Consider the following 25,360-nt stretch of genomic DNA (forward strand, 5'->3'; position numbering starts at 1 on the left):
CTCAGTCAAGGGACATGGAAGCGGTGCCGGCGTCGCCGCCTACCCTGGGTACTCCTCCGTACGCAATGCGCAAGCGCGGGGCCGGGCCGCTTTCTTCCGAGCTGGACGGAGATGGCGGCAGCGGAGAGTGTTTCGCCGGAGCTGGCGGCTTCGGAGCAGCCGGGGGAGCTGCCTGCCTCGGTGCGGGCGAGCATCGAGCGGAAGCGGCAGCGGGCGCTGATGCTGCGTCAGGCCCGGCTGGCAGCCCGGCCCTACCCGGCGACGGCGGCTGCGGCCACTGGAGGTTCGGGCCCTGGCGGCGCCTTCCCCTTCCTTCTGCTCCTCTCCGCTTACCTTTCTCGGTCTCCCAGGTCCCCAGACGGGCTCGCGCGGCCGGGTCCCGGGTGCGTGTCCACTCCGCTCACGTCTGCGCGCAGATCCTCCTGCAGTCCCGGCAGGAATCCGCCCTGTGGAATCGCCTGCCCTTCCACAGAGCGATTCCGCGGTCCTGGACTTTCTCCCTGCGCCTCGGCTGCACAGCTTCGGTCTTTCCTTCGCGGATGCCGCCCCCGCTGGGAGGTGCCATCCAGTACCTGTCTATGCCTCAGTTGTCCTCTGCCTGCTGCGCTTTCACCAGCCACAGGGTGGCCCTTGCATAAAGTTTTTAGAGCTGTAACCCTTTTAAGTAATAAGCCTGCACCTTGTTCATGCATCCAACCAAAAGCGACTGAGTGACCCTCATTTTCATGGAGTTCCAAGACAGCAAAACAGCTGAGCCACTGCCTTCATGGGGCTAACAGAGTAACACCTGCAGTGCTGCACACTTGTCAGATTGCCTAATTGGAGCCTCACAGCCGTCCTGGAAAAGAAAAATGGCAGGGTTTGGTATGCGTATTTTACAGAAGCGATGATTGAGACCAGGAAAGGAAAGGGATTCACTCAGATTCAAGTGCACAGGCTTATCAGAGTAGAACTTAGGTCATCTGACACTGAATTCAGGGCTTTTCTTTGCCCCCATTACCTCTACTTTATTAGTCATCTATCTTATCACTAGGAAGAAAGATTGTTACTTTTGTGGGAGCTAGGTTTCATCTGTCCCTTTTCTTACAGCAGCCCCTGGCTGCCCTTCATGCTTTTAATCTATCAGTTATATTTCTAGATGCTGATGTTGCTCTTCAAGGTAATTAATTCAAAATCCCTCAATCTTTTCCGTCCATGTTCTATATCATGTTTTATTTGATTACTGCAGTAATCTTCTAGTTACCCCTATCTTTGAATGTCATCTATCTAACCTACAAATCTTTTTTTTTTCATATTTAAAGCCTTGCGAAAGTTTTCTGTTGCCCCACCACAAACCCTAAGTTCTTTATCATCACCTGACTCCTGTATATTTCTCCAGCCTTCTTTTTTTTTCACCCTGTCAGTAGTGTAGCTCCTTACCTTTCCAACACACATGTTTTGTCTTCTGTTGCTTGTGCCTGGAACCCTCGGCTCATGTGATTTCTTTTTTTAAAAATATTTTTATTTTTTAGTTTTAGATGGACACAATATCTTCATTTTATTTTTATGTGGTGCTGAGGATCGAACCCAGTGCCTCACGCATGCCAGGCAAGCGCACTGCCACTTGAGCCACATCCCGAGCCCTCATTTGATTTCTTTATCACTGTAGTTGAAGCCTCTTGGGTCTTGGGTTTGATACTTTCTGTCCCAATCCCCTAACACAAGCATGATACTAATTGAGGCTTAGGTCTTTCTTGACTGGGTGAAATGTGGGAATGCCTTGTGTCTGTTACATTTCCTCCTTCCACAACAAAGTGGTCCTTGCAATGACTCCTATTAAACAATAACCCTTATGTTTTACAGGAGTGTATAATTTAAAAATGTTTTTAGAGTTACTGTTGAATTGGCTTTTGTTATTGACCAGAAACACTCCTCCTTGACTGTGTGCAGGTGGAGAATCTGCTTGTAACTAAAGCAGGTTAGAGAAGTTTTCCAAGCCATTTGAAAATCCATATATTTGTGTAACACTTTGTAATGTTTAAAGGGCTTTTCATAATTGCAGACCTTGAGAGTTATGTATACCCACAGTTGTTCTCCCATTTTCCAGATGGGCACATAGACATTGGCAGATAAATACCTTGAAAGTATATCCCTTCCAATTCCTGGTAATATCTGAACTTGTACAGGTTCTCTCCAACTTTCAACAGCCTGACAGAGTGTGTAGAGAAAGTAAGGAATTCCAATTCTAAGTAGGTCCAGATCATAAAAGAAACTAGAAAATAATATAAAGGAGGCAAGGTTGGCTATCGCAGTGTTAGGTCCAACTGGTAAGGCCTTGGCACTCTTGGGAGCAAACGAGTCTGTATATCCTGTTTGAATGCCCCACCCTCATTTTGCTCACCATCCTGAGTTCTAGAAAGGTTTTTGCACTTGAAATTGTACTTGAGAATTTTAACTCTTCATTATTATGTGTTTTGCAATTTTCCACATCAGTTTGTTTGCTGTTACAGTGAATCACTTCTTTTCAAGTTTCTCCTACCTCTTGAAACCCTAAAGGCGGTTCTTAAATAGACATTTCCCCAGTTAGGTTTATCCTGTTTGCTTACTGTTAGTTCTGGTTAAAATAATCCTCTTAAAGTCATTTTGACAGTGTTTAGTAAAGTTAGAAGACTTTTAGTAAATATGGTATTATTATTACTATCACTTTTTTTATATGCTGTCAAAGATGCTGTCCGTCTGTTTTCGTGAGTCTCTTGTGCAGAAACAGGTTAACAGAGCAGGCCCGAGATATACATCTGTCCTTAGAAAGACCTTGTGAAGGTTAGATTATGGTGTGTTCCCTGTTCTCTAAATGGAGGCTTAGTGTGACAAATTATTTGCAGAATAATTTTTTTTTCCTAAATATCTGCCTAAACCTCTTAGAGTCTAGGATTTGGGGTACTGGGAGTGCAGCTTCACAAGGAAGGAAGCTCCTGTGCTCACTCAGGACTCTTTACACCTCACCCTTGGCCTAGTGTAACTTTGTATCTGGTTGTTTGTTTGTATTCTTTAAAATATGTTTTGTTATAAAAGGGTAAATCTGAGCGTGGTGGTTCATGCCTTTAATCCCAGCTACTTGGAAGGCTGATGCAAGAGGTTCCCAAACTCAGGGTCAGCTGGGTGACCTAGCCAAATCCTGTCTCTAAATACATACACACATAAGTAAACATAATCAGAGTGATTTTTTTTTTCCTCTGTGAGTTGCTGTAGCAAATTAATTTTAATCCAAGGAAAGGGTTGTAGAAATCCTGATATATAGCCAGTTGGTCAGAAGCACTTGGAGCTTGCATTTGGTATCTGAAGAGAGAAAATCTTGGAGACTGAGCCCTCATCTTGTAGGATTTGACTCTAGATAGATAGTGTCAGAATTGAGTTGAGTTCTAGGATACCCAGTTGGTTTTCAACAGAGAATTGCTGGGTGTGTGTGGAAACCACCCATCTTATATCAGAAATGTTGTGTTGTGGTGTTTATCCCATTTCTAGTAAACCTCAGATGCGCCTGGGAGCTCAGAGAGATCTCTGAGCTCTGGTGGATTTGTTGTAGGCAATGAGTGATCCTGGGCCTTCCTCCTCTAAAAAGCAATTGAGTTATGTTAGATGCTTTCCAAAGTCCCATTTAAGTCTCTAAGAGTCAGTTTTACATCACTGATAAAAGTTTATTTGCACTGATTAATTCATATCCATGATTTCCTAAAGATTTCTACATGGCTATGAAACCAGGTATAAGTAGGGAGCAAAAACTGATATTAAACTTCTCATCATGGAAAGCAAGGTAGAATGAAATCATACGAAGATTTCTCAGGCAGTTACCCTAGAGCTGACTTGTGTCGTAGCAGGGGATGCAACCCATCGTGCCTCCAGAGTATGCAGGTGCTGAGACTTTTATCTTTGCTGTAATTTTATTTCAATGTATAAAACAATTTTTATTTTCTGTGACATGCTCTGAAAAAGATTGAGGAGTGCTTGCTTAGACTGTGGTGCTAAAGTGGTGCTCGGAGTCTTGGGAAGGTGCAAGGGTAGCAGCAGAGACTGGTCTTCATTTTGGGCATGAATTCAGCCTTGTGTAGAATCCTGCTGAAGTCAGGACATCAACTACTCCAACTCCCCTTATTTTTAATTTTTTTTTTTTTTTTTTTTTGGTACTGGGGATTGAAGCTGGGGTACTTAACCACTGAGTCACATCCCCAGTCTGCTTTGTCCTTTTTGTTTTATTTTGAGACAGGGTCTCTGTATGTTGCTTAGGGCCTCACTAAGTTGTTGAGGCTGGCTTTGAACTTGTGATCCTCCTGCTTTAGGCTCCTGAGCTACTGGGATTATAGGCATGTGCCACCATGCTCGGCTCCAGTTTCCTCTCTTGATTCACATTGCCCTTGTGATCATTCAATTCACTTGCTACAGTATTCATGAAATAAAAATAATACACTTAGGAACATTTATTCCTTGTGTGTTTATCCAGTGGATACTCAGATGTTTACTGTTTGTCAGAATGACAGATATAAAGGCACTCAGTCTAATATGTTGTATAGTGAGAATTGCTATTAACAGTAGCAACAGGCTTATTATAATCTAATCTTTTCATTTAATAGAAGGAGAATTTGAGGCCAGACAAGGCAAGTGACTTAAGCATACATGTTAAATTTGACTTTTTTAAAAAATTGAGGTGTAGTTCATTAATATGTAAAATGCTGTCCTCCGAATTTTACCTGGATGTGTGCTCATGTAAACCCCATAATGATAAAGTTCAAGACGCTTCCAGAACCTTAGAAGTTTCCCTGTTGTTCGTTCCTAGTCAGCGTCAGACCTCTGCCTCTGAAGTAACTATTGTTTTGATGATTTGGTTGGCATTTTCTATTTTTGAACTTAATTTAAGTGGAATCATACAGTGGCTTCATTTGCTCAACATAACATCTGAGAGAGTCATTCATTTTGTTGCATTGTTATTAGTTTGTTTATTTATATGTTGTATGACATTCTTTTATATTATGCCACAGTTTTTCCATTTTTCCTTTTAATGGATTTTTTCCCCCAGTTTGGGGCTATAAGGAATAAATCCTCTTGAGAACCTTCTTGTATTTGTCTTTTAGTGGACTTATGAACTAATTTCTATTATACATATGCCTAGAGATGGAATTGCTGGGTTAAAGGAAGATATATATTCAGTTTTAGCAGATATTGCCAAATAGTGATTTTTACCAGTTTATAATCTCACCAGCAATGATATGAGTATGACAGTCTAGCACTTCCACATCCTCACTATTTGGTATTGTCAGTCTTCATTTTAGACATTCTGCTGGGTATGTTGGCACACACCTGTAATCCCAGTGGCTTAGGAGACTGAGTCAGGAGGATTGCAAGTTCAAAGCCAGTCTCAGCAATTTAGTGATGCCTTGAGCAACTTAGAGAGACTCCGTCTCAAAATAAAAAATAAAAAGTTCTGGGGATATGGCTCAGTTGTTAAGCACCCCTGGGTTCAATCTCTGGTACCCCGCCCCCCCCCCAAAAAAAAAAAAATGAAAGAAACTGATCATTTTTGACATTCTAGAGATCTAGAGAGAGTGTAGTGATATTTCATTATGTTTTTTTAAAATATTTATTTTTTTAGGTATAGATGGACACAACACAATGCCTTTATTTTTATGTGGTGCTGAGGATTGAACCCGGGTCCCGCCCTTGCTAGGCACGTACTCTACCGCTGAGCCACAATCCCAGCCCCTAATTATGATTTTAATTTACATTTTCCTGGTGGATAATGATGATGAAGACCTTTCCATTAGTGGCCGTTCCTTGTTTGTGATGTGTTTATTTAGGTCTTTTGCTTATTTTTTTAAGTTGTGTTATTTGTCTTCTGCTGATTTCTAGGATTTCATTATATATTCTGGATGTGCAGCCTTTGTCAGTTAGACATACTGCATATCATATTTTTCATTTTGCTTTCTGTCTGTCACTCTCATAATTGTGTCATAATATATGGAAGTTCTTAATTAATTGAGTCCAGTTTAACAGTTTTTCTCTTATGATTAGTCTTTTTGTGTTCTGTTTAAGAAGCTTTTAGCTACCTTGAGTTCATGAAGTTGTTCTTATAGGGGTTTTATTGTTTTACCTTTCATATTTATTACTACAATTAATTTTAAAGTTCTTAAAATGTGTATTGTTTGAAATAGGGTCAAAGGTCATTCTTTGAAAGAGCATCTTTTCGTGACTGCACTGCAGTGGCACTTTTGTCATAAACCCCAGCACCATTTATTGAAAAGATTATCCTCTTCCCACTAAGAATCTTCGTCATAAATTAAATAACCAAGTTTGTATAGGTCTATTTCAGGTCTCTCTCTTCTGTTCCATTGACCTATTTATCTTTGTGGCAATACCTTAGTGTCTTAATTAATGAAGGTGTAAAAATCCTCCAATTTTGTTTCTCAAGGTTCTCTTATCTACTTTAGGTTTTTTCTATTCACATATAACTGTTAGAGTCAGATTATCAGCACCCTTGTACATATCCCACTGATGTACATATCCCACAGTGACCTGAGCACTGTGGCCCTGTAGATTAATGGGAGAATTGACATTTTTACAATATACCATGATCCATATGTGGTCTATTTCTCTATTTATTTAGGTTGTCTTTGATTTCTCTTAGTGTTTTGTAGTTTTCAGTTTAGAGGTTTTATACATTTCTTCTTAGATTATTGTTATTTCTTAATTCTAATTGATATTCTTGTGGATATTTTATATGTATAATCACATCATCTGCAAATAAGTACAGTTGTACTTCATTCTTTTCAACCTTTATGCCTTTTTGGTTTTCTTACCGTAGTACACTAGCTGGGACCTTCAGTACAGATTTGAATAGAAGTGGTGATATGAACATTTATGTATTGTTTGAGTATATTAAATTTAAAGAAAATTTCTGTTTATGTACAAGGAACATATGGTTTACCTAATTCAATTGATAACCACTTTTATTTCCTTTTTGTAGGTGTGGCTAATGTAAAAGCAGCCCCCAAAATAATTGACACAAAAGGAGGCTTTATTTTAGAAGAGGAAGAAGAAGAAGAACATAAAATTGGAAACATTGTTCATCAACCAGGTAAAGTATGAGTTTTGCAGAAAAAAAGTCTAGATTAGTTATTTTGAGTAACGTGCATAATTCTTTGCATATTGATGTCAAATAACACCACATTTGTTTTGATCAGTGAGCAATTTATAAGAGTGATAATGTTTGGCAGTTTTAAAAATCAAAGAAACACTTATATGTTGAAAATTATTATTTAACTTGTGGTTTGAGTACATAGGGGTTGATATTCTTTATTGTTATATAATAGGCAGCTACAGGCAATATGTTGACAGATAAAATAAATACTCAAAATTATCTTGATATCTGGACACAGTGAAGTGCCTGTAGTCCCAGCTGCTCAGGAGGCCGAGGCAGAAGGATTACTTGAGCACAAGACCAGTTCAAAAACCAGCCTGGACAATAAATACAGTGAGACCCAGTCTCAATAAAAAGTCTTGATAGGCTGAAATGTGGATCCAGAACACAGAGATAAAATTTAGGATATTCTTTTATGTATATTTGGAGAGAAAAAACAATTTACAAAGTAGAGGAAGATCTCAGATAGAAAGATATAAATCTACTACTAAAGTCAGTGCTTTGATATATCAGTTATATATACACATATTCTTAGGGTGAGAAATACTTTCAAACTCTGAAACAGGTAAGAAATTTTATTGATCTCAATTTGATAGCTAGTAGTGTAATATAGAGGCTTGAGAGAACTAGTCCATTTTCAGCTAAAGCAACAGAAATGTTTATTCACAAAGATAGACGGTAGTAACCCTGTCCTATTCCATGTGTGTCTAAATTGTTATTTTCAGGAGCTGAGGCTTAAAGGGTTAAAATATTTGTGTTTATTTGGGGTCTGTTATTTTAAGCAGGATATAGGCAAGTGCATAGTGTCTGAAGTAAGGTGACTGGAATGGAAATCTTGAAATAGACATATGAGGAACACTTGTCAAAACTGGTTAGGTTTAACTTGGAGAATACTTCGTTCTTCTTGCAATACTCTTGGGACACAGAGGTTACACTTACTGTGGGGTTTGTTTTTGGAAGACAGAACTTTAAACAGTGGCTAGACAATTATGGAGAAGGAGACTTCAGTTCAGTAAATTAAAGGTGCAGCTTAGGTGTAGTTAGCAGTTGGTGCCTACAGAGTGTTGGGATATGTATCGTGTGGGTTTCACAGTGACCTGAAATGGAGAAACATCCTAGCCATGTGGATTGCTGCTTCCTAATAGTGAAGCTTTAGAGGGACTCAGAGATTGAAAAATTTGACCAAGACCACAATATTGTAGAGAAGCAGTCCTGCCTTAGGAGGGAACACATTAAATTCAGGGACTTCATGATTTTGTGGATATGAACTCATTATAACTGTTTTTATAGATTCCTGAGTCCACCGTGGGTTATAAAGCCTATGCTTTCATTTAACAGGCTGTGAATATTTACTGAGAACCTACTACAGTGTCTTGTTGCTTGACTAGGATATGCATGTGGCATTAAGCATTGCTGTTATTCATGCACCGATATCATGCTGCTGGCACAAAGGACTCTGGTAGTGAATTAGTGCCAGTTAGAATGGTGTCCCTTTTGAGTGACAAATTAGAAAAAGCTCCCCTTTCCATGGACCACCATAGCCTGGTGCTGGGCTCATGGCTTAACAAGTGGTCATGAGTGGCATTTTGGCCCCATTTGCCCCTGTGGCCAGATGCTCATGCACAGGGACTGACTAACATGGGTAGAGGGAGATGAGCAGTTAATGTTCTACCATTTTTATTGTTGTTAATTTTGAAAGATAGTCTGTTTCTTTAGCATAGAGAAAAGTCAGCTTATTTTGGTCATGAAGTCTTGCTGTCTATAAAGCAAAGTTTGATACTTTTAGGATCTAGAAGAGTGGATCCTCAGAATCCTCAGAAAGGGTTTGTTAAAATGATTGTTGGGCCATTCTAGAATTTCTTTTGAGTTAGTAGGTCTGAGGTTGGGCCTGAGAATCAGTTTCTATCCAGTTCTGAGGAGATGCTGCTGCTGACCCAGGGGCCACAACCTCAGTCTAGAAGATGAAATCCCCGTCGAGGAATGCACCCCACCACTATGGGGAGAAAGTGTATAGGTCATTCACTGTTCATGTTATCTTTTTTAAAAAGTATTTATTTTTAAACTTTGTGATAAAATATATATATGTAAGATAAAATTATACCATTTTAACCATTTTAAAAGTCTATACCTTCAGTGGCATTAACTCCATTCATGATGTTGTATGACCATTGTTACCATCCATCTCCAGAATTTTTTTTATCATCCCCAAATGTAATTCTGTACCCATTAAACACTAACTACCTATGCAGTCATTTTGATATATTTTCTTTGAGACTGTTTTTGATATGTGAATGAGAATGTAATATTTTTCTTTTTTGCGGGGGGGTGCTTGGCATTGAACCCAGGTCATCATGCATGCTAGGAAAGTGCTCTACCATTGAGCTGCATCCCTAGTCCAGTATTTGTCTTTTATAAAAATGTTGAGAGTATTTTCTCATTTTAAAATATTTTTAAAGAGCTTGCTTTTCAGTGGCTAAATAATATTCCATTTTATGGCGGTATGATGATTCATTTAAATTCAGCCCATTTTGTTTATTGTTTTCTCTATTCTAATAATTATTGCTATAGTGTATATATTTGAAGGTGAACTTTTGTACAGATCTCTGATTCATAGCAAGAGAATGACTGAAGAAGTTATATTTCTGAAAAGTTTTGACTTTTTTTTTTTTTTAAAGTTAAGCTGGGCATCATGGCACGTCTGTAATTCTGGTGACTCAGGAGGCAAAGGCAGGAGGATGACAAGTTTGAGGCTAGCCTTAGCAACTTAGCAAGGCCCTAAGCAACTTAACAAGACCCTGTCTCAAAATAAAAAATTGAAAAAGGCTGGGAATGTGGGTCAGTGGTTAAGTTCCCTTAGGTTCAATCCCCTAATACCAATAATAATAATAAAGAAGAAGATTAAGCTATTAAGGATAGAGAGAGTCAACAAAATAAAACTAAAAGCAAATAAACAGACCTACTTAACTCTTTTTCCAAATGAATAACATGACCATGCTGCAGGGGAAGAGCAGGCAGAAAGAACGGGTCCAAGTCATTTGTAAACAGTATCTGACTGTATGTTCTTAGTTTGTGAGGGTGGAATGGGAGCAGGGGAACCACAGAACTTCTGAGCTCATATTATAGAGTGATATGGGGGAAGTATTTTAAAAGTATGATAGGCTCAAGCAGATAAATAAATGTCTTGATGTTTTTGCGGGTCAGAATTTTCACTGTGGAAGAATTATACAAATATAGAATGGGAGATGGGAAGAACGAATCTTATAGGTGGATGAAAACTGTCATACCAGTGAATATGTCTGTGTGTGCATCTGTGCATGCATAAGTGTATGTGTATGTATGTGTTTATACATGTGTATATTTTCTAGCTCTGTCCACACAAAGGGCCTTGGACCAAAGAGACCCCAGAATCAGTGAACACACCTGGTGTTCAGATCTTGGACACTAAGAATTAATATCATGGTTTTAAGCACATTATATTTCTTAATTTCCCATTAAAGAGTCAAGACCTTTCAGAGAAAAAGCTGATTCTGGGCTTGGGCACATGGCTACAAGATGAGTTTGGACCATTACAAGAATAATGCCAGAAAATATGTTAAGCGTTCAAAAATGATGAAGGTGTGTTACAGGGACACAGGAGGTACTGGCTAATTCTGAGACAGTGTAAACACCAAAGTAAGAAAAAAATTTAGCTTTTCTCTACCTAGAGAAATTTCTGTGCTGGGTGTTGAGGATGCCTAGTTAAATAGGATCTCTTCCCTGAAGGAGTTTATAATCTAGTAGTTGAGACAGATAAGAGGGAGCTGTTTGTTCAGTTGATAGGGGTGAAATGGAGAGAAAAATAATATTTCCATTTGGAAACGAATTCTGTACTGACAGTCTTCTGCTGTTCCCTTGCTCTTTATTGCTCTAAACCATGTTATATGTTGGTGCCACCCCTGTGTGTACCTTCTTCTCCCTCCTATTTTGGGACTAATCTGCTTTGTACTTTGAACAGTACAGACAGAATAATGGCTCCCGAAGATGTCCATGCTCCAATTGCCCTGGAGACTGTGAATATGTGACTTCACCAAGCAAAAGGGACTTTGCAGAAATGTTTCAAGTTAAAGGCCTTGAGGTTGGAGATTATCCTGGATAGTAGGCAGGCTCTTTGTAATCCCAGGTCTTGCTAAGGGCATGTGGTCACAGAAAGACCAAATGATGCCATGTGAGATCCTCTGTCTTGGTGTGAGGCAGAGGAAGGGATCTTGAGTTAGGGAATGCAGCTGCCCTCTTAGGAGCTGGGAGTTTCTCCCCTGGAGCCTCCAGAGAGGAGTTCAGCCCTATAGACCGTTGATTTTGGCCCACTGAGCCCTGTCAGAATCCATAAATTACTTTAGTAAAAGTATAGATCTGTAAAATGATAGACTTGTGTTCTTCTAATCTACTCAATTTGTGATAATTTCTTAGCGCAGCAACCTAACACTAATACAAGTATCGCACATATGGTTGGGATCCAGAAATACTTGCTGAGCTGGGTGTGGTGGCCCAAACTTGTAATCCCAATGGCTCAGGGAGACTGAGGCAGGAGGTCCACGAATTCAAAGCCAACCTCAGCAAAAGTGAGGTGCTAAGCAACTCAGTGAGACTCTGTCTCTAAATAAAATACAAAATAGGCTGGGACTGTAACTCAGTGGTCGAGTGCCCCTGAGTTCAATCCCCAGTACCAAAAAAAAAAAAAAAAAACCCAAACTGAAATACTGTTGGATTGATAGACTACCCCACCATATTATTTTGTTTCTTTTTTTTTTTTTAAATATAAGATTATTTAATCAAAGTTTTATTTTGTCTCTTATTTAAAGGTATTTATGTCAGGCATAAAATACATGATAAGCTATTAAAATAGAGGAAAATTTATTTGTTCAAATTCACAAGAAAGGAAACTTACAGGAATTCATCTTCCTTTCTTTAGGACCTGTTATGGAATTTGATTATGTAATATGTGAAGAATGTGGGAAAGAATTTATGGATTCTTATCTTATGAAACACTTTGATTTGGCAACTTGTGATAACTGCAGGTACTTTTTCATGTTCTTAATTGCTAAGTAATTTCACGTCTATGTATAGGTTTAGGGAAAAATAATGGCTATATGTTTGGATTTGAAATTTTTCTTAGTAATTATGATTTTTATTTTGGGGACCCTAAAATTTCTATGGTTTCCATTTTGCCAAAGAAATACAGGAAGTCTGTGTTGATCAAAGCTTATGATGTGAACCTAGTTGTGTCATGGAAACTTCCTTTCTGTTGTCCTGGTCCCCGCTTCCCTGTCTCTTACTAGCGGGTTCCTAACCCTTGTCTTCACCCAGCCCCAAGCATCCTTGTTTCTTACTTATTTCTTACTTAGCCCAGTGTGTAGTTACCTTGGTCAGAGGGCTATGAGAGGAGAGTGGCTCAGAAAACCTCTTTTTATTCATCTTTTGCTCCTCTCGTGAAGAGAACAGACAAGGGAGAATCACATTCCTCAATCATTCTTTTTCTTCTCCTAGCCTCCATCCTCTTTTCTCAGTACCCCATGCTTCTTATGCCACAAGCTCTTCCTGTATTGACTTAGCTGCTCCCATGTTGAAGGCTCTCACACATGGAAAGTCCTGTCGTGGACTCTCTGGCTCTTACCTTTCCCTGATCCAGCTTTGTACCTATAGCCCTAGATCATCTCCCAGCTAGAGGACCCGCCCTGGGGGGGTCCCCGCTACAGACATTGGAGCCCCCATGGCTGACTTGTTGCTGAGTGGAATCCTCAGTGCATGGAGGGTGGGAGATGATGGCCTTGGTTTGTGGTACATATGTAGCTGGTCATGTTCTGTCTGGCATTCCAGATGGGACCATCAATTATAAACCCATTTCCTGCTGACCCAGTGGTGAAGGTCTAGTATTATCATCACTTTACTTAAAAGCCACTGTAGCTTTGGGGAACTGAAGTACCACATGTAATTTTGTTTCCATGAGAAAACAGAAGCAACTGTTGTATCAATTTAAAGAATTGTATCTGATATTTGGATGCTAATTCAAAATAAGCAGGGGTAGGGAAGAATAGAAGTACTTTAGACAAAAGGAAATGAAGAGAAAGGAGGAGGAATGGGAATAGGAAGATAGTAGAATGAATCAGACATGTTCATTTATGAATACTATGTTCATATATGAATACACGACCAATGTAATTCCACAACATGTACAACCAGAAGAATGGAAAGTTGTACTCCATATATGTATGTCAAAATACATTCTACGGTCATATATAACTAAAAAGAACAACAAAAATAATACCTGATTACATTTCAAGTCACAATGTTTTGATATTTTCAATTTGAGTAGTTTTTCAGTCTTACTGTGCTTTCTATTCTGTTATTCAATAGAAAATGTAGCTATCTATAGGGAATGATTAACAACATTTATTTTAGAGTTAATATCATGGCTTTATGCACATTATATTTCTTTGAAACTCTCTTTCAATGATTATATTAGTATTGATATATGTAAATCAATAAATTCAGCAATCTTTGTGTATGTATGTATGTATATGTATGTATATATAAAGAGAATTGTGTAGTAGTCTGGAAAGAATATTCTTTTGTTTAACATAAAGTTCTGTTTCCTTTCAACATCTATAAAGATTATGTTTTGTACGGAGGAATCTATGTATCCTCTCCCTCTGTTTATAAAGTATTTAGCTTTCTTAAAGTTATTCCTAATTCTACATTGGTTTTCTGATAGAATCCTCTGCTAGAACCTTAGGTCTCTCTCCTCCCTGACCTCTATCTGCTCTTTTCGGTAAAGGCCAGCTTCATTCGTTGGCATGTCTCTACTGTCCTGTTTAATTCCAAATCCTTTTGGCTGTATCTTCAAACCATATCCTGAATCCATCACTTCTCACCTCTGTCACTGCTGCCTTCGTCTAGGCCACTGTCAGTGCTTGCGTGGACTCTGCAGTGGTCTTTTGACTGGTCTCTTCCCAGCCTCCCAACTTTTGCACTCCTAGAAAATAGCGTTGTCTTTGGTACTGCTTGCAAGGCCCCTGTGTGTCTGGCTTTACCTCTTACCACTCCTCACAGTCAATCACTTTCAGCATGTGGTTACAGGCGCCTGTTCCTGTGAGCTCCTAGTGCATAGTACCCTCCTGCCTGAGACTCTGCTCTCATGCTTCTGTCTGCTAGGAAGGTTTTCTCTGGTTGTTGAATTCATCAGGGCTCTGCTGGTGTCCCATCATCAGTGGCCTCTGATTACTCTCCTACCTGAACATTGCTGTTCCTTCACCGTGATCTGTATTCATACAGCACTTTCACCTGTCATTATATTTGTCGATTGTCTTCTAACTAGAATGGAAGCCTCATTAAAACAAGTCTTTATTTCTCATTAAAACATGACTGTATTCTTTGAACATGTACCAGGCATGTAGATGTAACAGGCATGTAGATGGAGAACAAATGAATGAGAAGAACTGTGTAATTGCCTCTGTCTCTATTTTTGCCTTGCTTTTGAGAATGCTCAGAGCCAGCTGGAAATTCAGCTATATTGAGGGCAAAGGACCTAGCATTTTATATTTTCTTTTTAAATATATATGTATGTTTTCAGTTGTAGATGGATACAATACCTTTATTTTATTTATTTATCTTTATGTGGTGCTGAGGATCAAACCCAGGGCCTCCCACATGCTAGATAAGCACTCTACCACTGCGCTACACTCCCAGCCCTATATTTTCTTATTTCTTGCCCATCTTGGCCTTTTTTAGTTTAGATTTTCTTTCTCATTGAGTCTTGTTCTCATTTACATTTTCTCTAACAAGTCATTTCAAGGCCTGTCTGGAATAAGAGGGATTTTAAAGAAATTTTTAAATTGTTAAATTACATGGATCTGCTGCTAATATAGTATCTTAGAACAAGTAATAGATAAAGTATTTTTCTAATAGAATTTTTAAGCTGCTAATTTGAACATGGGGGTTTCAGACAGGAACAAGTGTTTTATATCTTTTTTTGGTGTGCATACCCTTTGGTTGCTGGGCTATTTGAAAACTTAATTTATTTAAAATAACTAATTTATATAATAGAGTTTAATCTGTTTTCAGAGATGCTGATGAGAAACACAAGCTTATTACCAAAACAGAAGCAAAACAAGAATACCTCCTGAAGGACTGTGATTTAGAAAAAAGAGAACCAGCTCTTAAATTTATTGTGAAGAAGAATCCTCATCATTCACAATGGGGTGATATGAAACTCTACTTAAAATTACAGGTCTCTAATGAATTATATTTGTGAATTCTCAGTACTGATTTAGGTGAAGTTTTGACAATAAACTAGTTGTACTTAATTCCATTCTTGCTTACATAGAGTGAAAAGGATTTCTTGTTTTGCACATTGTCATAAACATGTAATAACATTTAATAACAATGTTTTCTTACTTTGCTTTTTGCTGTGGCACTTTGGAACAAATACGTTGTTGGTGGGTGATGTTAGGAGTATGATTCTAAAACTAAAAAAGTTTAAAAGGGGTCACACTTCATTTCCATATCCCCAGAAACACCCTACTGGGCCTAAATTCTAACTTGTACTTGGGGATACCACCTGGAGTACTGCCAAGCTTCCATGTGCCTCCAGTATATCTCAAAGAAAGTCGGCTTGCCTCTTCTGCCACAGGCAGGTTTCAGGCTGATGGAGTTATCTACATCGTGGCTGAAGCTGCTGGCACTTAGGCCAGTTACCTAGAGTCACAGCAGCCTCCTGTATCTGCTTCAGAATGCTTGAATAATATTCTCTTTGTACCATTATATGAAAATACTGGGAGGCATTGCTTCAGAGCACAATTTGAATTGGAATAAAGTATAAATTCCCCTATCTTTAAATAAAATTTAAAAACCACATTGTGAAACAAAACAGACTGAATTTCATTGTACTTACACAATTAGGAGAGTCACCATGTATTTTTTAAATAATAACATTAAAAATGAAAAAAAATGTGGGTAATTAAACTGAGTCTGGTATTCTTATCACTTGGTATTTTTAGTTTTTAGTTATTGAAATAGTACCATTAGACTTTATTACAGTTTTCTTGTCATATATCATGTTTGTTATATATGTAAATACAAACGATTTATATAGCCATTCCTAACTGTTGTGCATGAAGATGTACACCTTTAATCCCAGTCACTCTGAGATAGGAGGATCACAAGTTCAAAGCCAGTCTCAGCAACTTAGTGAGGCCCTAAGCAACTTAGTGAAAAATTGTTTCAAAATAAAAACTAAAAAGGGCTGGGGATGTGGCTCAGTGGTTAAGCACCCCTGGGTTTGATCCCCACCACCACCACCAAAAGAAAGATATTCTTCTTTACATTCAGAGTATAGTTCTTCTGATCCATTTTTTTTTTTTTTTTTTTTTTTTGGTGGGGGATACTGGGGATTGAACTCAGGGCACTCAACCACTGAGCCATATCCCCAGCCCTTTAATGTATTTTATTTAGAGACAGGGTCTCACCAAGTTGCTTAGCTTAGCTAAGTGCCCCGCTTTTGCTGAGGCTGGCCTTGAACTCGTAATCCTCCTGCCTCAGCTTCCCACTGCTCGGATTATAGGCACGTGCCACTGTGCCTGGCTTTATCCACTTTTTATTTTTTAGTTGTCAATGGACCTTTATTTTTATTTATTGATATGCAGTGCTGAGAATAGAACCTAGTGCCTCACACATGCTAGGCAAGTGCTCTGCCACTGAGCCACAACCCCAGCCCCAATCTGATCCACTTTTTGATTCATTGTTGTTAAAGACCATTACATACACTGGTGATGTAGCATTTACAGAGATGTTAAAATGTGGAAAATGTGATGTCTTAGCATTTATGAAATGGAAATATATCCCTTCAAGGTTAAGAAATTTTGGATTTGGCTACATTAATTGATATTACCCATAATATGAGAAGTATCCTGAGGATAATTCTTACTATGTGTGACTATTCTTCAAAAAAATGTAACAGAATTTGGGTGCAGTGATACTTGCCTATAATCCCAGCTGTTCGGGAGGCTGAGGCAGGAGGATCACGAGCCAGCCTTAGCAAAAGTGAGGGGCTAAGGAACTTAGTGAGACCCTGTCACTAAATAAAATACAAAATAGGGTTGAGATGTGGCCCAGTGGTCGAGTGCCCCTGAGTTCAGTCCCTGGTACCAATATATAATCCCGTGTTTTAAAACTAGAATGAAGACTTTTTAGGTCATATAGGTACCAAATTTTTTTTTTAAAATTCATATTCTGCAGATGAGAAGTTAGTCAAGTGGATGGAAACCAGTATTGAGCCAGGAGGAGATGGATAGTAGTAACTTGTGATTTCCTTTGGTTGGATTTTTGGAGATGACCTCAGATTTAGGTCTGAAATGGCTAATGTGTCAACAGACTTCTTTGGTGAGCTTGCTGAGATTCATCAAACCCACTGACCACATGTCCTTCTGAGGACAGCTATTCTCTCTATTATCTAATTCATGATACATCTGTTAAGGGTTTCTAGGGTTAGAGAGATGTGTTATTAGGGTTGTTTCTTATTGGTAATAGTTAAAGTCATTTAAATTTCAAAAAACATTTGTACTTGATTTAGATCATTCTTTGGTATTTATGGATTTGATAATTATAATGCATAATATCCTGCAACTCTCAATCACACATCTAACTTACAGATGACTGTATTATAGATTGTGAAGAGGTCCCTTGAAGTTTGGGGTAGTCAGGAAGCACTAGAAGAAGCAAAGGGAGTGAGACAAGAAAACAGAGAAAAAATGAAACAAAAGAAGTTTGATAAAAAAGTAAAAGGTAAGTAGCTACATTTTATATCATGAAGGATTGTTTTACTACTTTAGCTGGATTCTTTCTTGTTAAAGGTATGTCACCAATAGATTGGAAAGTGGTTTTTTAGAGGTTGAAAAAAATGACTTGGAAGTTTGTCCTCAGTACATTGGTGTTTGAGGTTCTCAGTTTAAACCTCAAAGAACTGCATTTCCAAAAAGCCTGTAAGCCATCATTTTAAGATGAATCATATTTTATGTAGGAATGGTGTTAGGATTGAGAATGGTACCCTGGTCAAGAATTTGGTGTCAGTTAAATCTTAAATATGATCAACAGTATTAAAAAACAAACGCTCACCAACAGACCTCTCTGTTTAAAGTGAAAAAATTGTGCCCCAAATCTTAGTTATCGCAGTTAAAAGGAATTTTCGGATGTCAGCTAATCTAACCATTTTTATTTTATATATGACTAAAAGACCCAGATAGGTGAAATGACTTGTTAAATGAGTCAGGACTGTAACCAGCCTTTCTGTTCTGAAAGTCATCATTTGTACAGTCTTTCCTCATCATGCAGCTGTGTGTTTGTGGCTCTCTATTCAGTTTGTTGGGAGAGAAACTCCAAATTATAATAGAGGGAGCACAGAAGGCTCTTCCTGCTCTAGAACAGGATCTCTAAAAAAGAGAATTTAAGAAATAAACACACACCGCGTGCAGTGGCACATGCCTGTTATCTCAGTGCTTTAGGAGGCTGAGGCTCAAGGATCACAAGTTCAAAGCCAGCCTCAGCAAAAGTGAGGTGCTAAGCAACTCAGTGAGACCCTGTCTCTAAATAAAATACAGAATAGGGCTGGGGATGAGGCTCAGTGGTCAAGTGCCCCAGAGTTCAATCCTTGATACCCATAAATAAATAAACACACACACACACACACAAATGTTCTTCATGCAGGTGTTTAAAGTGTGTCTGGGGCGGGGGCTGTGGCTCAGTGGTAGAGTGCTTGCCTAGCATGTGTGAGGCTGTGGGTTCAATCCTCAGCATCATATACAAATAAATAAATAAAATAAAGGTATTGTGTCCAACTACAACTAAAAAGTAAATATTAAAAAAATAAAGTGGATGGCATGTATTTGTGTACATTTTGGGTTATACGTATACTAAATTGGTCCATTTAAAATGAATGCGCTAGCCATAATAATTTTGCTTGTTTTTAGAATTTCAAAGAGGTTTTAGAGGGTGAGTGGGATAACACAGATGTCTTAAAAACAAAAACCCCAAATTGAATGTAATCCTTATTTCTTCTCATCGTGAGTCTCCCATCCCCACCTCACCATTTTCATTGTAAAATTCAAGAACAATGCAAAAAAGTAGAAAATTACAGAGAACTTCTATCCTATTCTGCTATCCAGAAACAATCATTATTTTCATGTCCATGTAGTTGTTTTCTATGCATAGACCCTTAAAATTTTATTTTTTATAAAATGTTGTACATTCATGAAGTTTACTAAGACAGATAACCTCATGAAAAACATCTTCATATTCATCTTTATGTAAATTATAGTTACTTATTAATTCCTGAATAGAAGATAAGCACACTTTTATGACTTTGTACTCAGATTTTCTACAGCAAATTATGCGAGAGAAGAGCATTTAATTGAGGAATCATTCCCATGAGTCACTCAGCACTAAGCATATACACTTAAATATTAGTATGATATTCAAATAGCAGCAAGGACCAATTGAGAGGACTCAGAGAGACTTTTTGTAATCTTTTATGTGTTCTACTCCAGCCCTCCAGTAAGGAGGGCTGCTGACAAAGTAATGAAAAGGCATATTAAAGGGTATGAAAGAGGAGGACATAGAGGTTAACCATCTAGCTCAGGGTTTCTGTTAATCCAAGTCCCTGAAATCACAACTTGTCCCTTGCTGCTGCCTCCTTAAACCACTGTCCAGATGGTATTTGGTGCAGACAGTAGTATATATGGATAAAACTAAGGTATTCATTGGAAACTTCTATCGATAGTGATGTAATATTTAAGTTTTTTGATGGGGGATTGAACTTGGGGACATTCTTCTACTGAGCTACAGCCCCAGCCCTTTCCTAATTTTTGAAACAGGATCTTGCTAAGTTGCCCAGGCTGTCCTCAAACTTGTGATCCTTCTGCTCAAGTGACCCAAGTTGTTAGGATTACAGGCATGTGCCATCATACTGGCTTGATGAAATATTTTTAAAATGAGGGTCATTTGTAATTTTTTTTAACATACTAATTCTGTGGTTTGGTCAAAATGTTATCTAATGGAAACTAAATTCCTTTAATTTGACTAAAAAGTTTAAATAAAAAGATAACAAGCATATATGCTTAAATACTAGTGTGAACAGAAATTTTGAAAAAGGTTTCCACAATTTTCATTGGTATTTTAAAGAAATGTAAATAGTTGCTGTTAATCATCAGATAAACTACTCTGGATTTTCCTCATCTTTGAGGAGTTCAAATTTTCCCTTAAGTTTTTCACAGACTTAGACCTCTTGAAATTGGTTTATTTCCGTTCATTTCTTGTTTGAGTAAAACGTGCCTTTTGAGGAAGCTTTTTGAAGTGGTTACACGAGTGGTGTATTTTCCAAGACTCTACAAATAAGATTTTTATTTTTGCACATGAACATGAGTTCTCTCCATGCTGTGGACATTACTCAGTTGTCCTCTGGGTGTCCGTGTGCAGAGGTGAAGCCTTCTTGAATTATGGCTTCTTCTTGTTGCTTCCTTCTAGAGGATGGTGTCCTCCGGACTAGGCACCACAGAGTCGAAGCAAGGAGCCGACCATGCAGTTTGCTTAGAATGGAGAGGAATAAAATCAGGTTAGAAAGGTTCTTTAGTTGAAATCAGAACCTGAGTCCTCTTGGTCTTCTGTTTTGATCAATAAAGCAGCTGGCACAAAGTTTCTTTTTAGGAACATAAGAGATAATATATTTATCTGCTTTTAGAGTATGATCTTAGACATTAGCAGTTTGAGAATTCAGCTAGTTATAGGAAAAAAAGTAAAAATAATATAATGTGTAGAGAAAGATAAGGTTTATTGTAGATCTCTTAGATCCAAGAAGGCAGAAGTGGAAATGGTGGCATCATTGTTGCTTATCTTAACTGGATTTCAAAAAATGTAGTATGTGAGACTAGGGTTGTGGCTCAGCGGTAGAGCACTTGCCTGGCATGTGTGAGACACTGAGTTCAATCCTCAGCACTGCATATAAATAAATAAATATCCATCAACAACTAATAAAATATTTTTTAAAATGCAGTATGCGTTGACCTTCATACTGGATGAAAGTTGGAGTTGGTGTAACGTTTTGTCTGCAGGCCTCTTTTCCGGCAATAAGGTAGAGGTGAGGCTTTCAAGTTATACTCAGCCTCTTCTTAGTACTAGTAGAGGATACATCACTAAAAGAAAGGAAATGAACTAGTCTTCATTGTTACTATGCATTTCCCCCCAAGAGGTGGGTGAGAAAATTCCATTTTGAGCCCCCTGTTATAGATGCTGTACATGTGGGGCTTATGGTTATATTCATATGACTATTGGGGTTTATCTCAGAGGTGCTTGAGGGACACAGTGCCCTATACTCAATGGTTTTAGTTGATGGAGGATAAAATAAGGTCAAAGCTACGTATGTTGTTGTCTTGTGATAACTTCCTTCCAGGTAACAAGAGGCACCCTAACTCAGTACTTCCTGCCCTCCATCCACTATTAGAAGTATCTGGTGTCTCTCAACTAATTCTTTTCTTAGTTTGCTTCATAAGCAGTATCAGGTTTCTTTGTATACAGATGGCCTCTTTGCAAAATTAAGATATCTAAAAAACTTACAATCTAAAAAATTTTCATTTACCAAGTGTTGACATTTTGCCGAGTTTACTCTCACATATACTCATTTTGCAGAAGTTTGTTAATTTCAGACATTGTGATTCTTATAAATCCTTTAGCATGTTTCTCCTAAAAATAATGTTTTTTCTCCGGAACTAAAAATAATCACAAACTCAAGAAATGTAATGCTAATGTGAGGCTGTATCTAGTATATAATACTCATTCAATGATCCTGAGGTGTTTCAAAATGTAACTTTTTGGCTGTTGGATCCAGGGGCCATTCAGGGATGATGCCTTCTTTGGATAGGATTGGATTTGAATAGATTCTTTTGATGTAGTCCCTCAGTCTTTTTATCTTTCATACACGGACACTTGTAAAATGTCAGGCCAGCTCTTGTCCACCACATACCTTCACCTAGATTGCAATTTCCTTGATGTGATTCAGGTGGAGTGGATCTGGCAGGAGCACTCCTGGTCACCCCAGCGTACACATGCTTCCAGTTCTCTTTGAAGGGGTCAGTTTGACAGTTAAGGCTGTCTGCTAGATTCCACTGTCAGGAACCCGTGACCTGTGTCACTGAATATAAGGAATGTGACACTGAATTTCATTCCTGCTTTACTCAATGTTTAGTATACAGGGATGAGTCTTGCCTGAGGCAGTTATTACTGATGTAGATATAAATGGCAATTTTGTTTCTTTCATTCCCTCTACAATTATTTGGCCTCTTTTTTGGGAAAAAAAATCATCTCTCTAAAGTCATTTTATTTTTAAAATTCTTTTTGCAGTATTAGATTGGACCCAGGGGTAGTCTATCACTGAGAGATATACCCAGTCACTTTTGTTTTTGAGACAAGGTCTCAACTAAATTTCTGAGGCTGGTCCTGAACTTGCAGTCCTAATGACTCAGCTTCTGGGGTTTCTGGGATTACAGGCCTGTGCCCCACACCAAGATCCTTAGGCTGTTTTAAAAACATTAAAAAGGAGAAAAAAAAGTCATGTTTTTCCTTGGGATACTAGGAAGTATTCTACCACTGAGCTACCTCCCCATCACACTCCCCTCTCCCTTTAAAACATGTTGGAGTGCCTCGTGGGTTCTTATTCTCAAATCAGTGTATTGTACTTAGTCCCATCATTATTCATTTGATACTCAAACTGTCCCAAATCTGGCCAGTTGGAGTCCTCTACAAAGTGGCACCTGTCTTTTTAAACTTTTAATTTAGAAATAATTCTAAACTCGCAGAAAGTTGCTAGGGAAATACAACAAAAGACCAACCTTACCCAGCTGATCTGTTAATACTCTGTGCCATTCAGTCGTCATTTGCACGCCCACTCTATATGCAAACAAATATTTATTCTTCTGAACCATTTAATAAATTATATACATCACCACTCTTGACCCTTAAGTACCCGTATTTCCTAACATAAGTATTCTCTTAACATCACCATGTAACATCATTAACTAGAGTAGACTCAGCATTGAGTATTTATCTAAACTGCCATCTACATTCTAGTCTTTTTCACTGGCTCTACTTTAGAACAGGATCCATTCTAAGATCCGATACTGGTTTTGGCTACCAAGTCTTTCTAAACCTGTTCTGGATTTTCACAGCCTGTCTTCCCTTCTCCTGCCATGGCTTTTTAGTTTCTCACTTGGGGTTTTGTCATTTCTTGCTGGTTGGACCCAAAATATTAAACATTTTAGGCGAGTGATAATACGAAAGTGATGTGCCTTTCTCAGGGCCTCATGCCTGGAGACACAATGTGTCTGTCTGGTTAAGAATGTGGACCCCACACTAGGCCATAATTTGCCAGCAAGTGGCTGTTTGGCCTTGGGCAATTTATAATTTCTGTCTGCCTTGTTTTTCTCATAATTTTGAAGATTAAATGCATTAAAAGTACTTAGAACAGTGCCTGGCATATAGCCCTCATATTAAGGCAGATATTACAAAGATTCAAGTAGTATTTTGGTACTACTTACCACAGATCTATAATGGATTAAAGAAAAGGCGAATAATTGGTGGATATTTTTTATGGCTGAAATTATAAAATACAGCTCCCATACTCTTAGATAGGTAGTACCACCGTCAATGACGTTGATGAGCTCTGTTTGGATCACTGATGAGAACAGAAATGTAAACAAGTATAGCGTTGCTTTTTATTCATTATATTAGAAATAGAAGTTACCACTTAAACATTTGAAGTGGAGTACTAAGTGTCTTCTTCAGGTAATCTGCAATGTGAACTTCTAAAAAAGTGATAGCCTTAAGTTGCTTTTCAAAGCATCTCCCCCCACTCATTTGGTAAAATGACTTAAACATAATGTATGATGTGGCACAAATCATTACTGGAATAAGACAACCTCGGTTCACATATATCTTTGCTCCGTTTTCCCACCTGCAAAATAAAACGAAGTTAAAAAAAAAAAAGGAGTTTTTTCCCCTGCTATTCTGATTTTTAGGTTGTACTTTGTGGTAGTTATTGGCAACTCTTCCCCCAAAACTAATGCTGCCACTTTGTAAAATAAAGAACTTTTAATAAACGTGATCAATTGCATGACCAGTTTTTCTAAGATGAAAACACATGAATTTTACTGGTAGTTCTTGGCTTTCTAGTTTTCTTGCAAAAACTTGCCTTGCCTCTTAGAGGCAGTGTTCCTGACTTGTAAACTTGGATTAAAAGACATTCCCCTTTCCTGCTGTGGCGTGGAAAAAGTCAGATGTCAACACTATCTCCTGTCACTTCTGTTTCTCTTTTGCTATAATTCTAACCACATACCTGTTTCTTTTCTTTTTTGGGGGGATGGTGGGGGGTGTTCCAGGGATTGAACTCAGGGACACTTGACCACTGAGCCAATCTCCAGCCCTATTTTATATTTTATTTAGAAACACACTCTGAGTTGCTTAGTGCCTTGCTTTTGCTGAGGCTGGCTTTGAATTTGAGATCCTCCTGCCTCAGCCTTCCGAGCCACTGGGATTACAGATATGTGCCACTGCGCCTAGTCCCACATACCTGTTTCTCAATCTCTCATGTCATACTACTCCAACAACTGACTTCACAAGCCAAGCAGGGAGGTAAGAAAGCTTGCCAAGTTTGTGAAATCAACTTTGATGTGCCATAAATTTTAACTATATGGTTTAAATACACAGACATGGCTAAAAGTCTGATTGGATTTATTTTTGGGTTCAGCTGACAAACTTTGTGTTTTGTTTTTTTTAAAGAATTGCGCCGGGCAGTAAGAAGCAGTGTATGGAAAAGAGAATTGACTGCTCATCAACATGAGTATGGACCAGAAGAAAACTTAGAAGATGACATGTACCGCAAGACTTGTACTGTGTGTGGCCATGAACTGACATATGAAAAAATGTGATTTTTTTAGTTTCACTTGACATTTTTTAACAGAAATTTATATTTAAATAAAGGAAATTAGATTGGCTTTATTCAGAATTCACCACAATGTAGTCCTCATAAATGACACACTTGCATAAATGCTTCATTTTAAGAGAAAGTTACAGTCCAGCTGGTCTGGTCCAGGGCAGCATATCAGAGTAGGAGGTGAATGGTAG

General features: G+C 38.3%; 2 protein-coding genes across 2 annotated transcripts in view; one reads left to right on the plus strand and one right to left on the minus strand.

Moving 5' to 3' along the window:
- Positions 1–25,245, plus strand: XPA (XPA, DNA damage recognition and repair factor). The gene is made up of 6 exons (XM_081280045.1): positions 1–283; positions 6,992–7,102; positions 12,114–12,219; positions 15,263–15,428; positions 17,863–17,980; positions 25,016–25,245. The coding sequence occupies exons 1-6, from the start codon at positions 112–114 to the stop codon at positions 25,162–25,164; spliced, it is 822 nt and encodes a 273-aa protein (XP_081136171.1). The 5' UTR covers positions 1–111; the 3' UTR covers positions 25,165–25,245.
- NCBP1 (nuclear cap binding protein subunit 1) overlaps positions 19,648–25,360 on the minus strand; it is a 42,945-nt gene continuing 37,232 nt past the window's right edge. Inside the window, exon 24 of the transcript XR_014020453.1 lies at positions 19,648–20,775. The gene's annotated coding sequence lies outside the window, so the exon portion shown is untranslated. The remainder of the gene's footprint in view (positions 20,776–25,360) is intronic.

Source organism: Spermophilus citellus (genome assembly GCF_964194105.1).
Source record: "Spermophilus citellus genome assembly, chromosome: 2".
Lineage (NCBI taxonomy): Eukaryota > Metazoa > Chordata > Mammalia > Rodentia > Sciuridae > Spermophilus > Spermophilus citellus.